Below are 21,550 nucleotides of genomic sequence, written 5' to 3' on the forward strand. Positions count from 1 at the left end.
ATCAGTCTTAAAGAGAAGGAATTTTGTACAAGTAAGAAATCAAGAATAATCATAACCAAATGAACCTAAATTGTATTTGGAGACACAAGAAATAGTGGATGCTGGAATCTAGAACAAATAAAATGCTTAAGGAGCCTAACAGGTCAGCAGCATTTGTGGAGATATTCCGTGATGAAACCCTGCATTTGTCTCAATCCATTATATTGACTATTCTTCAGACTCCACAAATGCTGCTTGATCTTATGAATTCCACTAGAAAAGGGGTCCCCAACCTTTTAAATGCCATGGACCCCTGCCATTAACAGAGGAGTCCACAGAACCCAGCTTGGGAATACCTGCTCTAGAAATTTGCTATTTTTTTGCTTCAGTTTCTGTTTGTATCGTTCATGTCTATTTGACAGGCTCTCTCAGCTGTCACTGGAAACCTTATTTTAAGTTTCATTTTATAATTACATCAACACTAGTACACTAGAGTTGTGTAAAATACTCTTGTAATCTCATTAAGATAGGTTTAATTAAATTTTAATGAATTAAAAACCAGATTGGAATGCTGGCAGTTGGAAGTGTGGAGGCTGGGCAACAAAAAGGCAACAAAAACATTAGTGAGAATGGGTATGGCAGGGCGTGCATGAATTTCTAAGATCTGGCATTCATACTACCGATGTAAGCTACATTTCTCCTTCCTTTCTCCACAGCAGTGCCTATAAGTAGTATTAAGGTGTCAAGTTAACTTATTTATATTTCTAAAACAAAGATCTAATTTTGTTTGCTATCCATTGCCTCATCATAATTTGCATGTTTAAAGACACAACCGTTCAGTACTTTTTAGCTAATTCTTCATGACGAATGAACTCATGTTGTATTAATGGCATTTGTGTTTTAGGTCAACACTATTCTTAATTGTATAACTGTGGACAGACCTTTAACATTAATGAGTTAAATTCTAACACAAATCCACTTTGGGTGGTATTTAGAAAGGCAACATCTTGACCAAAGACCTACATTTTAAGGAACATATGTAGTAGATGGAGAAGTATATGAAATGAGAGATTTGGGGAGGCAATCTAGGGAATAGGGAATATGCATTTGGGATAGTAGGAGGCTAGATTTTGAGGAATTAATCCTGCAGGATTGTAGGGTTGAAGTAGCAAATGGAGATGAAAAAGGAGAAGGCCCAGCAAGGCACTGAAAATAAGGATTTTTTTGAAGAAAGAAGTATTGCTTGACAAATCAGAATGAACAAGAGTAATGTACAGATGAAATATGGAGAGATGAAATCTCCTCTAGACAGCTTACCAGTAAGGTCTGAATATTCATTGATATGTGGCACCTTGGTGTTGCAAAACATTTTGGAAAGAGGACAGGAAGAGTGACTCCAAAAAAATCAGAAATGCAGCTGGGCCACAGGATTCCTTCTCCCGATCATTTCCCAATGACTGCAGCCAGGATACTATTGCAGAATAAAATTAGGATTGACTTTGACTGAGCCGCTAAAACCACAGGAAAACAGTCTGCTGGCATTCACAGTCTCAATTCAACAGATGAGGAATAACTAGCTGAGCAGTATTTGAAGTCTGCCTGCAAAGAATCATTTATGGAATGAGCTCCCATCTGGACAACGGGGAGTGCATTACTTCGATGCTATATCTGGCTAAGTATCCTATGCATTACAGGCAACTGAAACAATTTAAAATGTATTAATATTACAGTGGCTTGACAAGATGACGGGGCATGTCAGTACGCTTGTGAGAATGAAACTACATTACTGTTATTCTAAGGAAGGCAACACATTTAATCAATTTGGCAAGCCAGACATATTTTATAATGCTTAATACTTGGGTGATGGCACATTACTGCAGTACAGACAAAGAACCTTACACTTGAATCATGCTTGAAGTTGATATTTGGCATTGTGTGTGGAAAGTTTATTTCATTAGGATTCCTTGCTCTGACCATCAGAAATCTCTAGACCAAGGTATAACTGTTTTAGAACATAGAACATAGTACAGTACAGTTCTGAGCAGGCCATTCAGCCCATAATGTTTTGTGATACCTCAATGCCAGTTCATACTAAATGGCCTTATCCTTAGCATTCATATCCCCCCATTTCCTTCATATGCATGTGTCTATCTAAAAGCCTCTCAATCTCCACCAAACTACCTGATTTCTCTACTACTCTTGGTAACCCTTTCCAGGCATCTACCTGTCTCCAAGCAAAAAACTTGCCCCTTGTTGTTGTTCGTTTCCTTGCTCTGACCTCAAAGATATGTCCATTGATGTTTGACATTTTTACCTGAGAAACAGATTCAGACTGCTTACCCTATCTATGCTTATCATAATTTTACACACTTCTATCAGATGTCCCCACAGCTTCCAACACTCCAAGGCGAACAACCCAAGATTTTCCAATGTTTCTTTATAGCTTGTGCCCTCTAATTCATGCTGCAAGCTGGTAAAACTCTTCTCCACTCTTTCCAAATTCTCCACATCCTTCCTATAATGGGGCAATCAGAATGGCACAACAATGCTACAAGTATGGTCTAACTAAAGTTTTATATACTTACCTTCTTTACTTGTATATTTGACACCCCTATCAATGAAGGCAGTCATTACATACACCTTCTTAGCAATATTATTCACTTGCGTAGTTACTTTCAGTGACCTTTGTATCTGGACCCCATGGTCCCTCTTTAATTCAATTCTATTAAGAGGCCTGTCATTAATTATATACGTTCTCTTTCAATATGACCTCTCAAAGTGCAACATCTCACACTTGCCTGAATTAAACTTCATCTGCCACTTCTCTGCCCATATATGTAACTGATCTATATCCTACTGTAGTTTTTGATAGTCTTTTACACTGTCCAGTAATCCACTCTACCAATATAGGTGTCATCTAAAAATGTTTACTAATCTATCCATCTACATTTTCATCACTGATAAATATCAAAAACAACAGAAGTCCCAGCACAGATCCTTGTAGAACACCACTGGCCATGGATATCCAGCAAACTATGATGATTGCCCCTAAGCAGCTCTTTTCTTTCCAAATGTGCCTACATCCTATCCCTCAGTATCTTCTCCAGTAGCTTCCCTGCTGCTAGCCTGAGGCTGGTTGGCTTATAGTTACCTGGATTGTCCCCATTTCCCTTCTTGACCCAAGGGACAACATTTACTGCTCTCTAGTGCTCTGAAACCAAGACCCTTACAAGAGAGGATGCATACATCCTTGTCAAAGGCCTAACAGTCTCCTCACTTGCTCCTTCAATACGCTGGGATATAAGTCACAAACCTTGGGGACTTATCCACCTTAAGGCTTTTCAGGAGACTCAGCACTGCCTCTTCCTTAATCTTATTATGTTCCAGCACTTTAGTCAGTCAAGTCAAGTCAAGTCAGTCAAGTCACTTTAATTGTCATTTCGACTATAACTGCTGGTATAAAATGAGACAACATTTTTCAGGACCATGGTGTTACATGACACACTACAAAAACTAGACTGAACTACATAAAAAAAAACAACACAGAGAAAGCTACACTAGTCTACAGCCCTACACTGGACTGCATAAAGTGCACAAAAACAGTGCAGGCATTACGATAAATAATAAACAGGACAGTAGGGCAAGGTGTCAGTCCAGGCTTCAGGTATTGAGGAGTCTGATAGCTTGGGGGAAGAAACTTACATAGTCTGGTCGTGAGAGCCCGAATGCTTCGGAGCATTTTCCCAGGTGGCTAGAGGGAGAAGAGATTGTATGAGGGGTGCATGGGGTCCTTCATAATGCTGTTTCCTTTGTGGATGCAGCGTGTAGTGTAAATGTCCGTGATGGTGGGATTTAGTATGTCCCACTCAGTTTTCACTGAGGGCTGCAACATTTAACCAATTTTTCAGTTTTGAATACATATGTTTTCAATGATACACGGCTGAAGCAATGTGCTGTTTTTTCTTTATATTCCTATTTGAATTGATTTTTGGGCTTCCATTACAACTGTAATGGAAACAGTTGTGAACTGTTCACCAAAAGCAGGATAAATGTAACCTAGATAATCACCTATACCTCAACATCAACAAACTGGTAGAAGGAGGAGTTGAGAATCCTGTCATCAGTAATCTCTTCACTGATGCCCAATTTGAATTTTACCAGGAATTCTTGGCCACAATCTTCAAAACTTTTTTTTTCTGTAAATATGGACCAAAGGACTGTTTTCCAGAGGTCAAGTTTGAGAGATTGTTCTTGACAGTTCAGACAGCTACTGTTGAGTGTGGCATCAAGCAGCGCTAGTAAAACTGAAGTCAACCTGTTACTTGCCAGGATGAGTAGTATAACTGAGTAGTATAACTCCAACAAAGCCAACAGGCTCAACACCATCCAGGACAAAGCAACTTACTGGTCTCCTACTCCACTCACAACTCAACGGAAGCTGAAGGTGAACAGCTTCCCCAGCAGAAATAAAGTGTGTTCTTTCTTCAAAGTGTCAATGGGAGAACCTGGAAGATTGAGTAAATTGACTGCAACACGATAAAATCCTTAAAATTTCAAGGGAAGGGAAACAGAATATTAAATAAATGAAATACAATATCGAAAAGTATGAATAGATTCACCTGTAGCTTGTGGCTTATGGGAAGAAGCTAGATAGATAACTAATTAGAGGGTCTCTTGGCTCTTACAAGAGCACTGATTAAGGAAAATCAGAAAGGGCTTCAAACCATCATCACAGTTTGTTGCTCTGTTCCAATTATTTTCCAGTTCAGATAAACAATTATTGATTTGAGGTCTTAAGCTCCACAAGTATAGCCTGACTTTTAAACGTAGAGGATAGAACCATACAGACTCTATGGCCCATGGTGCAGTGCCGAACTTTTAACATACTCCAAGATCAATCGAACCTTTTCCTCCCACATAACCCTCCACAGCAGTAGGGCAACGGGTGGCAGGATTGAGTGCAGGAAAGATGGTATGACAGGTAAGACCAAAAGGAGGGACTGCAAGGGGTGATAAGCATGTCGGACTGATAGGCTGAAATATGTTTATTTCAATACTAGCAGTGTTATAGGTAAGCGGCATGTACATAGAGCCTGGATCATAAAACATAGATCATAACAGTACAGGCCTTTCAGCCTATGTTGTTGTGCCAAACATTTAATTAACTCTAAGACCAAGCTAACCCTTTCCTCCTAAATAGACCTCAATTCTTCTTTCATCTATGTGCCTGTCTGAGAATCTCTCAAATGTCCCTATACTTTGAGTAAAGAGGGGACCGGAACTGAACAAAGTACTCTAGGCTTTATAGAGCTGCAACAATACTTTGTTTCTCTGGAACTCAGTCCCCCAACTAATGAAGGTCAACACACCATACACCTTCTTAACTACCCTGTACACTTGCATGGCAACTTTGAAGGATCTAATGACATGAACACCATTATTGCTCTGTTTCTCCACACTGTTGAGTATCCTTGTACTCTACCTTTAAGTTCAGCCTTCCAAAGTGAATCATTTCATACTTTTCCAGATTGAAGTCCTTCTGCCACTTCTCAGCGCAGTTCTGCATCCCTTTCAATGTTCCATTTTAACTTACGAAAACCCTCTACACTACTTACGATACCACAAAACCTTCATGTCATCTGCAAATTTACTAACCCACCCTTCCACTCCTTTATATATTTCATTAATAAAAATCACAAAGAAGCAATGGTCCCAGAACCAATCCTTAAGTAACAGATCACTGGTCACCAATCTCCATGAACTACAACCCTCTGTCTTCTAACAGCAAGGCAATTCTGAACCCATATAGCTAAATTTCCCTGGATCCCATGCCTCCTGACTTTCTGAATGAGCCTATCACAGGGAACCTTGACAAATACCTTACTAAAATCCATATATATCACATCCACTGCTCTATGTCATCACAAGAGTAATGTTGAACGGATTCAATTAGGTGTATAAAGTGTTCTTGTACTTCTGGCAGCTAGCATAATGTAGAACAAAATGTCTGCTTTCAGTTTTTCAGGTTTTCAAGAAACAGAAATTTTTCAACAATTCAGTGAAAATAATGCATTATTTGATGTTTAACTGCTGTTGGGACTATTTTAAAGAATCAACTAATTACTTTTTGTTAGAATTTTAAATCTGAGAATATATTTTTAGTTGGAATATATTAAAGATGGTCTATTTTCAATGTAGAACAGAAATCCATTTGGAATCTGAACTTGAAAATATCCTAAAAATCACCCACTTGTTCTCACTGCTGGTCTCTACTATCTGTCAGTGGGATTTTGGGGCAAATTAATGAGTTATAAGGGAATTGATATTCCTTAATAATAAATATAAGTAAATTCAGCTGTCTAGCATTCACTCTCATACAAAAGAGCCATTTTCTTTGGAGCGTGTCTTTAATGTGAGGATCCTTGGTGATGTGAGGAGGGACTAAGTGGCCTTGTGAATTTAAAATAGAACTGGGGGATCATATGTGTCAGTAACATCACAGAAATAGCATCATATTTAAAATTAATTATGAAAAATGACATATTGCCGATGAAGCTAAGAAGCGACTCAGTGGAACAGAATATCTAGACGCCTGCAGCTGGCGGATTCTGGATTGGTTCTGGAGGACTAAAAATTACAAATGTTACTCCACTTACTCTCTGTATACCCATGATTGTGTCCCCACCCACAGCTCCAATCTGCTAATTAAATTTGCTGATGAAACTACACTGATTGGTCTAATCTCTAATAATAACGAAGCAGCCTACAGAGAAGTCATCACCCTAATATAGTGGTGTCAAGAAAACAACCTCTTTCTCAATGTTGCAAAAACAAAGGAGCTGGTTGTGAACTACAGGAGGAATGGAGACAGGCTAACCCCTATTGACATCAATGGATCTGGGATTGAGAGAGTGAACAGCTTTAAGTTCCTTGGTATAAACATCACCGAGGATCTCACGTGGTCTGTACATACCAGCTGTGTGGTGAAAAAAGCACAACATTGCCTCTTTCACCTCAGACTGTTGAAGAAGTTTGGTATGGGCCCCCAAATCCTAAGAATTGTCTACAAGGATACAGTTGAGAACATCCTGACTGGCTGCATCACTGTCTGGTATGGGAATTGCAGGACTCTGCAGAGAGTGGTGTAGACAGCCCAGCACATCTGTAGATGTGAACTTCCCAGTATTTAGGACATTTACAAAGACAGGTGTGTAAAAAGGGCCCAAAGGATCATTGGGGACCCAAGTCACCCCAACCACAAACTGTTCCAGGTGCTACCATCTGGGAAATGGTACCGCAACGTAAAAGCCAGGACAAACAGGCTCCAGGACAACTTCTTCCACCAGGCCATCAGACTGATTAATTCATGCTGACACAACTGTATTTATATGTTATATTGACTATCCTGTTGTACATACTATTTATTACAAGTTACAATAAATTGCACATTGCATATTTAGAAAGAGACATAATGTAAAGATTTTAACTCCTTGTGTATTTGAAGGATGTATGTAATAAAAGTAAATCCAATTCAATTCAATCCACTCCACAGAAGGGAGAGAAGCACAAGAAAGGAAATTATAGACCAGTTAGTCAGACCTCAGTGGTTGGGCAGATGTTGGAGTCGAATGTTAAGGATGCAGGTTTGGGGTACTTGGAGGCACATAGGCCATAGTCAGCATGATTCTTTATGGGAAAATACTTAGTTGGAATTCTTTGAAGAAATGACAAGCAACATAAACAAAGGAGAATTGGTGGATGTTATGTATTTGGATTTTCAAAGGCCTTTGACAAGGTGCCATACATGAGCCTGCTTAACAAGATAAGGGTATATGGTATTACAGGAAAGATACTAGCATGGATAGAGCACTGACTAATTGGCAGGAGGCAGAGTGGCCATAAAGGGAGCTTTTTTCTGATCGCCTGCTGGTGTCTAGTGGTGTTCCACAGGGGTCTTTTTACTTTATATCTCAATGATTTGGATGATGGAATTGATGGCTTTGTGGCTGAGTTTGCAGGTGATACAAAGATAGGTGGAAGGGCAGGTAGTGTTGAGGAATATTACTACAGAAGGATTTAGACAGATTAGGAGAATGGGCAAAGAAGTGGCAGATGAAATATAATGTCAGGAAGTGTGTTGTCATGCACTTTGGTAGAATAAGAGCATAGACTAGTTTGTAAATGGAGAGAAAATTCAAAAAAATTGTGGTGTGAAGTGACTTGGGAGTCCTTATGCAAGATTCCGTAAAGGTTAATTTTCAGGTTGAGTTGGTGAACAAGGCAAATTAATTTCAAGCAAATTAGAACATCAAAGCAAGGATGTAGTGCTGAGGCTTCTTAAGGCACTGCTGAAGCCTCACTTGGAATATTGTGAGCAGTTTCAGGCTCCTTATGTAGAAAAGGATGTGCTGAGATTGGAGAGGGTTAAAGGAAGCGGAACAGAATCAATAGGCCAAATGGCCTAATTTGGTTCCTACATATCTTATGGAGGGCCCCACCACACTTTTAAAGAAATTACTCACAGGGTGTTGGCTGCAGTAGAATCATTCATCCTCAATCACGAATAATTGACTAAGAAAAGAAGAAAGGGGAGAGGGGTAGAGGGCAAATTGCAACAAAATGAGGAGGGTTCTGAGCCACAGACTGTCAAGAAAATAGTAGTAGTATTATGCCTCCGTTAGTCTCGATAGACCATGGATTTGCACCTTGGAAAGTTTCCAGGGTGCAAGCCTGGGCAAGATTGTATGGAAGACCGGCAGCACCCATGCTGCAAGTCTCCCCTCTCCACGCCACTGATGTAGTCCAAGAGAAGGGCATTAGGACCCATACAGCTTGGCACCGGTGAGAACAATGTGTGGTTGGGTGCCTTGCTCAAGGATGCACACTCAGCCTCAGCCAAGGCTCAAACTAGCAACCTTCAGATCATGAGACAAACACCTTAACCACTTGGCCACGTGCCAACACTGTCACTAAAATACATGGTAGGTCAATGTATAGTCCTTAAGGGTCAATAGATTCCAGGCTTATTGCTACCAGGGGACAGCAATCAAAACCAAATATTCCAGCCAAGGAAGACATTGGTGTATAATGAAGCAGACAACAAGCCAATTTTGCAGTTAGAAGTACAGATTATAAAAACTAGGAACTCCTCTGAACTGTGAAGATTGAGAGGTGATTCAATAGAAATTTTCCAAATAAAGAAGGGTCTAAACCAATTGAATACCAAAGATGGCATGAGGAAAGCCTTCTACGTGCGAAGAATAATTATGACTTGAGTGTCTCAGTAACTTTCAAAAATTAAGTTCCTGAAGAAAAATTGCAGGGATATGAAACAAAGTGCATTGCTCTTACAAAAAGCTGAACAAGCTAGATGGAGTGATTGTTCTCACTTTTGAAAAACAGCCTTGTGAGCCCCGGGAGGGTAGAAGTACGTATAGTTTGCCATTCATAGGCTTTGCAGAAGGTTACTGGAATACTAACATAAGATAAAATAGATAAAGATAAGACACTAGAAAACTGGCAGTTTAAAAACAGGATGGATTGCTGAAGAAAATCAGGGCTAAAAATTGCAGGTGTGCTGATTACTCCCTTCTGGTGCTTCTTCACTGAAGAGGTGAAAACAGAGAATTAAAGAATTGTAGGTATTACACCATTGTTCAGAGAAATACAGCAAAGAAGGTCATATATGGTTATTACAGACCAGTTAATTTAACAAGAGTGGAGGGGGAGTACATAAGTCAACACCTACAAAAAAATTAACTGTATTACTCTTCGTAAATTAACCAGAAAGTTAATGAAACTGAAGACTTCTCCCAGTTGTAGAATATTGTAGTTCTTTTTCCATTATTTATGACATTCAAATAAAACAATTATGTTCCTCTATATTATGATTAAACACAATATTTAAATTTCAGTCATTGCTAACAAAACTATTTTATCTGTTTCCCCAGGATGATAAGAAAATAGCAAACTAATATTAAAAGAGGAATGTTATCTTTTTGTTGAACATTTTAATGTTTTAAGTTATTATTCATCATCTCTACTTTGTTGTACCTGTTCCAGGTCAAAAATATTCTTTATAAGATCACTCTACCAGTTGTATATTTTGGTGATTACTTTTTGAAAACTTTCTTTGCTATTTGGCTCAGCTTCTGATTGAATATGAAAGTAAAGTTTATACAAATTTGCTCTTCCATTTGAGGGGAGTGAATTTGATTTTTTCTGTTTAGGTATACAGTACCTTATCTCTAGTGGGGGACTTGAAGCCTGGAGTCAATAGGTAACTTTAATTTCAAATCCTTAATTTTTTTGAATTAAGTATAATCACATAATGGAAAACTTGTAGCAGATTCACTTTCAATGTAACAAAATTCAAGTTTCCAAGAAGAGACTGATTTACATGGAAGAAATTGAGAAAAGTGTAGAAGGACTAACTGAATACCTAATGGTGGTAGGAAGGATCCAAATATTTGCATTATGAGAAGTAGGCAAGATCAGCAAATTCAGCTCTTGAATAGACCTAGCTACAGGCACAAAAGTTGGATTACATAGCCTTGAAGGAGAGATGACTTCCAGTATTGGGCTGATTTCAATTGGGGATAAAATAGTGTCTAAAAAATGTGATAAATCAAGATAACTGTAGAATCATTCTTATGAATGTAAAATGTGTACTTATGAGAATTAAAGGATTGAATTATGCGTTCATTATAAATCCAGTCGGTTTCACAAGTATAATTGCTTATTCTGTAGCGTTAGTCAATAATCAATTTGCTGAATGTTTACTTTGATTTTCTGCTCATTTATTTCAACCAATCCAGTTCTACAAATGCTTTAAATCACTTCTGACCTGCCAGAATTTGCCTCTCGATTTAAGATCCAAATGTCTCTCTAAGACTATAAAAAATGACCGCACCAATCCAAAGAACTACAACAATACAAGCTTCATAAAGGCCTCCAGAATTCCACGAACAACAGCCAATGAAGATCACTGTGAATGCAATTAAAATGGTACAAGTAAATAACCTACCCAGTGAAGTTTCACACCCTCCACGAACTTGATTACCGCACAACAGCATATGGCTATTTCCGATGGAAAGTCCAAAGCACTGCAACAATCCTTTGTAAGGAACTTCTCAAGTTCTCGTGGAAACTGCAAGATGAGTCAGCTTAAGAATCAGCAATTAATTTGTATCAGCAATTAAAATGAAAAAGAGATTGCTTGAAAGACTCAGCTGGTCAAGTAGCACCCATGGACGGGGAAGAAAAGAATTAATCTTTCAGTTTGACTATCTTTCACCATAATTTGTAAAAGAAGCATTAACATTCTGTAAACTAAATGGCTTATAGTGAAAGATACGTAAACTAATGAATTTATTATGTTGTTAGAATATATATATATGTGATAAAAACCTATCATCAAAAAAATCATTATATTTCATTCTTAAGTCTAGTTTGTTGACTTTGCAGGTGTTTCTGAATGACAATACTGAGAATACTTTTGGTGTGTAATGAAAACATTTGAACCTATTTTGTTTTGCCAAAAGCTTGCTAAATGTTACATGTGATCTTTTATTAGTGTTGCCATCAAAAGAGCTAATCTTAGAACAGTTATCCTTGAATCAAAGGCTCAATTGCAACCAGTGAAAGAAGCCAACAAACAAATTTGATAGAGTGTAAAGCAATGATTTTCATTTGGCTTTAGCACTTGTAGCTGGAATAGATGGCATTTCAAGCTGATGTGTAAAGAATGGACTCATTTTCAGCAGAATCCATATAAAGACATTGAAATTCAGAGCACATTGTAAGTTGCTTCAGTGTGACTTTTTTAATATAGTAGTAATTCACTTACAGGAGTATTTTAACAAGTATGTAATGGGGTATATTGCCTTGTCAATTAAACTAAAGCTATGTTAAAAACTATTTTTGTTTGCCAAGTTGATAACCTATTATAGTTAAAACATTGTATTAAAAGTATAGTTTGATGCATACATTTGGCTCGAAGTCAGATTCCTTGGTTCACATAATGCATGCAATTGGGCAACTCAATTAAATGCATTGAAAATAAATACTCTTTTGTTTTCTGAATGAGAGAATGGGAACAATGTCGGGGTTACAGTCACAGAACTACAATATTAGAAAAGGGAAATATTCCATTTCAACCATTTAATTAAATCTGTGGAGTTGCTGCTGAAGTAAACTTCAACAGCAGCATTTCTTGAATACAACTGTTACTTTAAAAGAACTCTTCAGAATGTTACAGGTGATCACCCGATGCAAATATTAAAGCTAATTTTCATTCCAAATAAATTCAAATAGATGTGGCAGATTTAAAGATATTAATTCAGCAAAACATATTTGGTGTTCAGGGAAAAAACAGCTCTCCATGGTTTGTTTGATCTTCGGCTATAACATATAATCAAGCTAAATACGATCTTTTCAGTTCAGCATAAATTGTCATGATGGATTTTGAAAACCGAGCTAGAACCTAGTTGGGTGTATTTGTCTCTTACATCACTCCAATGGGACCCACTATTAACAAATTTCATTGAACTCAAATCCTGTTGTTGTTGAATTATAAATCAAATCAGCAAAAACGAGAAATAATTCTGTTCCACAAACTTTTCACCATTTTTAAACGCAGAGCAAAAAATGTACTTTATGCTTTTGGCTCTATAATCCAGAGCTTTTTTTCTCAAGAATAACATTTCATGATCAAGTTGTTGAATGGAATTTTGACATTAGCATGATATGCATAAAATGTGGCACCTTATTCTGTAGAAATGCAACATATTATAATCTATAGACTGCCCTCCGAAACTGTCTTTAGAGGTCTAACGTGGCATCTGACTTGTGCATCCACAATCATGGGATGAATCACACTAGACTTCATGATAGATTGTCATTCTCTATCATCACTGGATGCAAATCTTGGAATTGCTTACCCAAAGGCTTTATGTATCTTCACCAAAACGACTCCAGAACTTAAAAGGTCGCCTACCACCACCTTCTCAAGGGCATTTTGGGATGGACAATAAACTTCTGGCTTCCCCAACAAAAAAGATACCATATTCATGACATTTAGATCTGTAATGAAATTTCATCAGATGTATATGAATCAGGCAGATTCTGCCATTATTATATTACACTGATTTGGACCAGTGATCTAGCCAAAACTGCCTCGTAACCTCATGAACAAGCGCTCAGGATAAAAAAGACCCCTACCCTCCCTTCATCCTCCAGTTCACCCCTCTTCTTCCATCAGTGCTTTTAAGAGGATTTAGTACCTTGTGAGCTTATTTAGGTGTTATTCAAATGTTTCAAGTGTTTATTGTTTTGTAAAATTTATTAAGTTACAGGAATCCATAAGATGTGGTGAGGAAAGTGGTGAATGAATAGACACAGAGCCTTCAGGACAGACAAATTGTCCCATAAACTGAGTACGTTATTAGCATTCCCTTTGGAAAACAAGATAACTGGGAGAGTAAATCCAGTAATATGATACAATCGGCATGCCTTCAATCTATAGCTGTCTGCTATGGCAGCTGTATTCAGTCACTAAAAAAAATCCTTTTACCCTATGTGTTCTCAGATATCTTGTCCACAGTGTGAATTTGCCTGACCCTACGTGCCATGTGTTTGGAGGAAGTCTGATGAATTTCAGAGAGGGAAGCTGCAAAGGCCTTAGAGGACGATCTCAACTATCCTGAGACCCAGGAGTGCTGGCTGTCGCCAACTAATTGGACTCTGAAAACTCACATTCGTTCCACAATCACACTTTATTTACATGTACACAAGGAGAGCAGCGTGACCCCAGCCACCACACTGTTCCATAGTTTGTACAAAGAAATTGCATTTTCATACAGAAATTGACTAGTTGGGTACATTTATTGACCAATGAGTAACCTTGAGTTTGTTCAGATTTCTTATTTGTGCAATCAATCATAATTCACACTACAGTAATATAGGAGTCAATAGTCAATATAAACTACAAGTGAACAACTGACCACTTTGACATTACTAATTTCCCTCAGTTGGTATGTGACTTGCATCCTTTAATTACATTCTTATGGTGCCTTAGTCTGCCAAATGGCTCCCTGCTGTGCAGGGGAAACTAAGCTCTTCAAAGACATTTCTTCAAAGGCCTCTCTTACCTTGGTTAACTGTGCACACTCTCTGTAAACTATCCTTGCCTGGACATTAACTTAACCCCTGCTTGTTGCCAGTTATGCACCAGAAGGGACTAGCAGCCTATGCCGATTGACAGGTGAACAAAATGAACTGGCAAGTTCACTACTGTAGTTGAAAATTTGGGTGGTTACAGTCTATCCGCATTTAAGAGCATGGCAGTCTGTGTACCATGGTTTGTCAATTCCCTGTTTTGCCTATTCATTAAACCTAGTACATTTTCACATGTGCCAAAGTACAATGAAAAACTTACTTTGCATACCAATCATAAATTATTTTATTACAACAGAACATTGAGATAGTACAATGCAAAACAATAAAAGAGTGCAGAATAAAGTGTTAAAGTTAGATAGAAAGATGATAATGAAGTGTTATAACAGCTAGGGAACTGTTCAATAGTCTTTCAATGACAGAATTGGATCTTCCCTTGAGCTTGGTGGTCCATGCTTTCAAGCTTCTGTATTTTCTGCCCATTGGGTGTGAGGACAAGAGTGCATATCTGGGGTTGATGGGGTCTTTTATCATGTTGGCTGCTTTACTCAGGCAGCACAGTTTGGTCAGAGGCCGTGGAGGGGAAGGTGAGCTTCCTGAGCTGTATCTACAATTATCTACAGAATCTTGTGGTCATAAGCAGAACAGTTGTTCTATCTAACTGTAGATTGGACAGATTCCAAGAATAGTATGATACTTTGCAAATGACTTTGCTTTTCAACTGTACAAATGTGATGAGATTTGTGTGACATTTTCAAATGTGTTTGCTTCTCAAATGTCAACAGTTCCAGTTTGTACAGAGAGAAAATTGAACGTTGATGATATTGCTCTGACCTTCCGCTCTGGCAATCATCTGTTGCTGCAACTTCTATTGCCTACAATAACCACAGCATTGTTCAACAAGGTTGAGTCCACAAATTGTCTTTCACTTGCATGCTGAATAATGTTCAAATTTTACAAAAAAAAACATGCCCACTTGGAACTGGGTTGATAGTTTTCCAAGGAATTGGAGATTTGCATAATATAGCTTTATTTTTTGTTAAATATTGTCATCAATAGATCTCATTTAAAGTTTAATGCTCCTATATATATTTATTAACCTAAGTAATATCAAATAACAAAGTTAAATATTTCTGAACTACATTAACTGGTTATTACAGCTGACAAAATAAAGTAAAACAAACTGAAATTCTATGGAAAATAAATGGTATTCTGTCAATATTAAATTTTTCAACAGGGAGTCTCAGGATTTTTCTGTTGGCCCTTTGTCATATTCATCTCTGAAGATTTATGGAAGGAATATCTTCATAATTTGATAAGCAAATGTTACTAAATTACCATATTCAAATCAGAACATCATTAGCTCCAATACTGAGATAATATTTTTTGCAGTATTATCCAGCACATTATAACCTATCTAACTTGACTTTCAGTTAAGTATATGGTTATAGATAATATGAGCAGAATTACATTCTTATTGTATTCCTTACACTGCGAATCACATCAAGTTCAAATAAAAGTTACATACAGTACGGTATATGTTGTCGTAGACTACATTGAGATTCATTGCCTCTCAGGCATTTACAGGAAAATAAATACAACGGAGTGTATGAAAAACTATACCTGTACATAAAGAAAGAATGATAAATATCTAAGAGGCTCTTAAAAGACCCTATTGTATCTACTTCCACCACAGCCACCAGCAGTGATTTCCACACACCCACCCCTCTCTGTGTGAAAAACTTTCCCCTGACATCCCCTCGGTGCCTATTTCCAAGCATCTTAAAACTATGCCTCCTTGTGTTAGCCATTTCAGCCCTGGGTAAAAGCCTCTGCTATCCACACAGTCAATGCCCCTCATTATCTTATACACCTCTATCAGGTCACCTCTCAGCCTCCATTGCTCCAAGGGGAAAAGGACAAGTTCACTCAACCTATTCTCATAAGTTACACCCTCCAATCCAGGCAACATCCTCGTAATTCTCCTCTGCATTCTCTATATAGTATCCACATCCTTCTTGAAGGTGACCAGAACTGAACACAGTAGTCCAAGTGAGGTTTGATTAAGGTCTTATATAGCTGTAACATTACCTCATGGCTCTTGAACTCAATCCCATGGTTGGTGAATGCCAACACACCACAACACTGTCAACCTGAGCAGCAGCTTGTACTATTGGCACGGACCGCAAGATCTCGCAGATCCTCCACAATGCCAAGAGTCTTCCCATTTAACTTACTTTCTGTCTTTAAATTGGACCTACCAAAATGAACCACTTTACACTCATCTGGGTTGAAGTCCATTTGCCACTTTTCAGCCCGGTTCTGCATCCTATTGATGTCGTGTTGTAACCACTGACAACCCTCCAGACTATCCACAACACCCCCAACCTTTGTGTCATCAGCAAACTTACAAACCCACCTACTTCCTCATTCAGGTCATTTATAAAATTCACAAAGAGCAGGGGTCCTAGAACAGATCCCTATGGAACACCACTGGTCACCAACCTCCATGCAGGATACAAGCCATCTACAACCACCCTTTATCTTCTGTGGACGAGCCAATTCTGGAACCACAAACGAAGGTCTCCTTGGATCCTATGCCATCTTACTTTCTGAAGGAACCTTATCAAATGCCTTACTGAAATCCATATACACTACATCCACTGGTCTACCTTCATCAATGTGTATTGTTACATCCTCAAAGAATTCATTCAAGCTCATAAGGCATGACTTACCCTGGATAAAGCCATGCTGACTATCCCTAGTCAGATTATGTCTCTCCAAATGATCATATATCCTGCCCTCAGGATCTTCTCCAACAACTTGCCCACCACTGAAGTCAGACTCATGAATTAGAAATAGTCCTTGAAAATGAATCTGTAGCTTGTAGAATCAGTTCAGAGGTGTGTTGAGTGAAGTAATCCATGCAGTTTAGTAGCCTGATGTTTGTAGCTGTCCCCGAGCCTGGTGCTGTGAGACCTACAGCTCCTGTATCACCTCCCTCTTGGCAGCAACAAGAACCTAGATGGTGGAGTCCTTGATGATGGATGCTGCTTTCTTGTGGCAGTGCTTCATGAAAATTTACTTAATGGTCACAACAGGGCTATAGCAGCTGCCATTTCATTGGCTTACCACTTAATCCTGGAACATCTGGACATCTACACCCTAGTCATCAGGAAACCCTTCACTGACTACAGCTCTGCATATACCACTATCATCCCTTCAAAGCTAAACTTTAAATTCCTCGGCATTACCATTTCAGAGGATCTATCCGGATTCCAGTTTGCAAAGATTTGGTATATCATCTAAAACTTTGACAGACTTCTATACATGCACAGTGGGAGGAATACTGACTGGTTACATCACAGCCTGATATGAAAACGCCAAAGCCATTGAACAAAAAACCCTCCAAAATGTAGTGGATACAGCCTAGTCCATCAGGGGTAAAGCCCTCTCCAACATTGAGCACATCTACAAGGAGCACTGTTACAGGAAAGTAGCATCTATCATGAAGGACTCCCACCATCCAGGCCATACTCTCTTCTCACTGCTGCCATCAAGAAGGAAGTTCAGGATTTTTAGGTTCCAGATCCTGGAACTGGTATTACTTTTCACCTATCAGGTTGCTGAACCAGAGTGGATAATTTCATTCACCTCAACACAACCAACGGACGCACTTTCAAGTTCTCTACAATGTGTGTTCTCAATATTTATTACTTATTTATTATTATTATTGTTGTTATTATTATTTTGTTTTTTCCTTTTTATATTTGCACAATTTGTTGTTTATCCATCTTTGTTTGTGAGCAGTTTTTTATTGATTCTATGTATTAATTATAGAGTCATAGAGACATGCAGTACATAAACTGGCCCTTTTCCCATCTAGGCAATGCAAAAACCATTTAAACTGTCTACTCCCATCGACTTACACTAGGACCTTAGCCCTCCATACATCTACCAACCATTTATCTATCTAAACTTCTCTTAAACATTGAAATCGAGCTTGTGTGCACCAATTGTGCTGACAGCTCATTCCACACTCTCATGACTCTGAGTGAAGAGGTTTCTCCTCATGTTCCCCTTAAGCTTTTCACTCTTCACCCTTCACCAATGACCTTTGGTTGTAGTCCCACACAACCTCAGTGGAAAAAGCCTGCTTGCATTTACCCTATCTATACCCCTCATAATTTTGTATACCTTTATCAAATTTCTTTTCAATCTTCTACATTCTAAGGAATGCTATCCTAACCTATTCAATCTTTCCTTATAGCTCAGCTCCTCCAGACCTGGGAACATCGCTGCAAATTTTCTCTGTACTCTTTCAACCTTGCTTACATCTTTCCTGTATGTGGGTGACCAACACTACACAATACTCCAGATTAGGCCTTTGTATTTCTTTGTATTTACAGCGATTGCCCAAAAGAGAATGAATCTCACTGTAGTGTATGGTGAAATACATATACTTGGACAATAAATTTGTTTTGAACTATGGTGGGGAGGGCATTGCCTGTGATGGACTAGTCTGTATCTGCACTCACTGTAGACTTTTCCATCCCTGGATCTGCTGTTTCCACATCAGGCCATGGTGCAACAGGTTAAGATAATCTCAACTGTTCTTCTATATAAGTCTGTCCAAGTTTTTGGTGATATACCAAATCTATGCAAGCTCTTAGAAAGTAGAGGTGCTGTTGTGTCTTTCTTGTGATGACACTTATATGTAGGTCCCAGGACAGGTTGGCTGATATGACAGTGCCGAGCAATTTAAAACTACTGACTCTCCATCTCCGATCTCCTGATGAGGACTGGCTAATGGACTTCCAGCATCTTCCTCCTATGGTTGATAATCACCTTTCTGATTTTGCTGGTGTTCAGTGAGAGATTGTTGTTGTGGTACCATTCAACCATTTTTTTTTCAATCACCTTCCTATTTGCTGAATTGTCACCACCTTTGATTCACCCAACAATAGTTGTGTCATCAGCAGACTTAAATAGATGATTGGAGTGAAACTTCGCCATACAATCTGAAGTATAGAATGAGTAAAGCAGGGGGCTAAGCACACAGCCTTGAGGTGCACCTGTGCTGATGTACAGTATGCAGACATTGTTGCTATTCCACACTGACTTGGGTCTGCATGTGAAAAAATCAAGCATCAGTTGCACAGGGAAGTATCGAGACCCAGGTCTTGGAGTTTTGAGTTTCCTGGGGATGATTGTGTTGAATGCTGAGCTGTAGTCAATAAACATCATTCTGATGCTTGCATCTTCCTTTTTATCTGCACTATATTTATCTATAATAATTTGATGACTTTGCACTATACTGCTGCCACAAAACAGCAAATTCCGCACTATATGTCAGTGATAATATATCCAATTCTGATTCTGATTCCTACCAATGCCAAAGTTCATTATAATAACAAAATGTTACACAGTAATTCAATGCATTTGAAGAACTAAACAAAAATGTCATATTGAAGGTATGTTTCCCATAACTCTAAGGGTGTAATTTTTATATTTGTCAGCTATTTTCATTTATCATAGCTTTTTTAGTCTTTCATCTCCAATCTCCTAATAAATTCCTAAGATGCCAAACCCTTGTTTCTATATTCCTTAATAATAAAAAGAATTCAGATGCTATCCCTTGGTTGTGAAAACAGAAAACAGATTTTAGGTGGTGTGCCTTCAACAATGGCAGAAACTCACCAAAGATTGACAGCATTTCCCCAATCTCATCTTTTACCATTTTGAAGATCAATGGCAGTGTGCACATGGAAGTAGGAACTTCTAAATTCCCTACCAATCTAAACATCATGTTGGAAATATAATGCCATTCCTTTAATACTTTTGAGTCCAATTGCTGGAATTCCCTATGTAACAGCAGCATAGTAGTAGCTTTCCCAAACACACAGTAGCCATCCAAGATGGCCACCCACCATCACCTTCTCAATTAAAGTTAGGTAATAGATGATGGGCTTGTAAGCAATACTCATGTAGATACAAAAAATGTTATCAAAGTTGTGCTTGAGTATAAAAGGATACTTTATGATAATTAGTTGTTCTTCTTGTTTTACCAGGGTCACTCAAGGTACCATTCTTCAAGTAAATATTAATGCTGACCCAGTTTATCAGTATTTTACACAAAACTGTACATCAGTGGCTGAAATAATTCCTATCTTCTGAATACTGCACTGTGTGTGACAACTGGTAAATAAAATTGCAATGTAGCTTTCATTAAATCACCGAAAGAAGCATCTCATAAAAATATATCAAATGATTTAGAGCAGCATCTACAACACAGAAATGAATACCACCCTGTTTGTTGATAGTGAGTAGATGCACCCTCCTACTCAATGATAATAACTTGTTGTGCCTTAACATACAGAGATGGTCAGAAATTAAAGCTGGCAAAATCTCTTACTTTTTTTCAGAACTTAACATTAGTTCTTTGCACCCACTTGTCAAAATGAGTAGCTTTTCAAGCTTTCATTTTGGATAATTTGTCATAGTAATTTAGATCAGTGTAGAAATAAAAGGGTCCTTATCATAAGACCTCAAGATATAAGATCAGAATTAGGCCATTTGGCCCATCATCTACTCCACCATTTATTCAAGGCTGATCCTTTTTCCCTTCTTGCCCTGACTAATCAAGAATCTATAAACCTCTGCCTGAAATATACCAGAAGACTTGGCCTATATAGGCAGACAGAATGGGGATTATCGGGTAATTTGCTTGTTAATTAAATTTGCTGACACAAGAAGCTACTGATGCAAAAATCCAGAACAAAAAAATAAATTTGCTTACTGGATAACTCTACTGCTATCCAGTGACCTGTGAATAGACATGCATTGATAATATTTAACTGTCCTCCACACATTGGTGAGTTTCCCTTAAAAGGATCCAGAACTTGGAGTGAGAGCCCCAGACATTTAAAAGAAGTATTTCTCAGGACTTTCGGGTGAGTGGCCTTTTGTGACATCAGTGATTCATCAGCTGCATGTCACATATCTGACTGTCCGCTTTGCAAGCTCGCCCTTGTGAGTTTCAAGTGGCAAGGTACTGAAAGGGCAGGTGAGTAGAGTTGGAGGAAAGGACTGAGCCAGCTGTTGGGAGTTTTCCCTCAGGCAGGAAGTGGTGTGGTGGTACAGATGATAGGAAATGACGGGGAAAGCAGAAGTAGCAAATGGGAAGTGATACTGAGTGAAATGAGTTGTATGGCGGAAGACAAATGGCAGATTTCTGGGAAATGGAAAAATAATCAGCCTTTTGAGGATTGTAGTGGATTATTGTTTAGTGATGAAGGCAGTAGACAGGCCTTAAATAAAAGAAGGAAGGAAGTCAGTAAGATTTTGTTGAGCTTTGAATGATGAATGAGTACCTGTTTCTGATATCAATCCAATT

General features: G+C 38.4%; 1 protein-coding gene across 1 annotated transcript in view; it reads left to right on the plus strand.

Moving 5' to 3' along the window:
* LOC132403652 (opsin-3-like) overlaps positions 1-11,888 on the plus strand; it is a 75,280-nt gene extending 63,392 nt beyond the window's left edge. Inside the window, exon 4 of the mRNA XM_059987158.1 lies at positions 10,797-11,888. Within this exon, the coding sequence (XP_059843141.1) occupies positions 10,797-10,982 (186 nt within the window). The 3' untranslated portion in view covers positions 10,983-11,888. The remainder of the gene's footprint in view (positions 1-10,796) is intronic.
* Positions 11,889-21,550: the final 9,662 nt, after the last annotated feature.

Source organism: Hypanus sabinus, chromosome 2, assembly GCF_030144855.1.
Source record: "Hypanus sabinus isolate sHypSab1 chromosome 2, sHypSab1.hap1, whole genome shotgun sequence".
In the NCBI taxonomy this organism is placed as follows: Eukaryota; Metazoa; Chordata; class Chondrichthyes; order Myliobatiformes; family Dasyatidae; genus Hypanus; species Hypanus sabinus.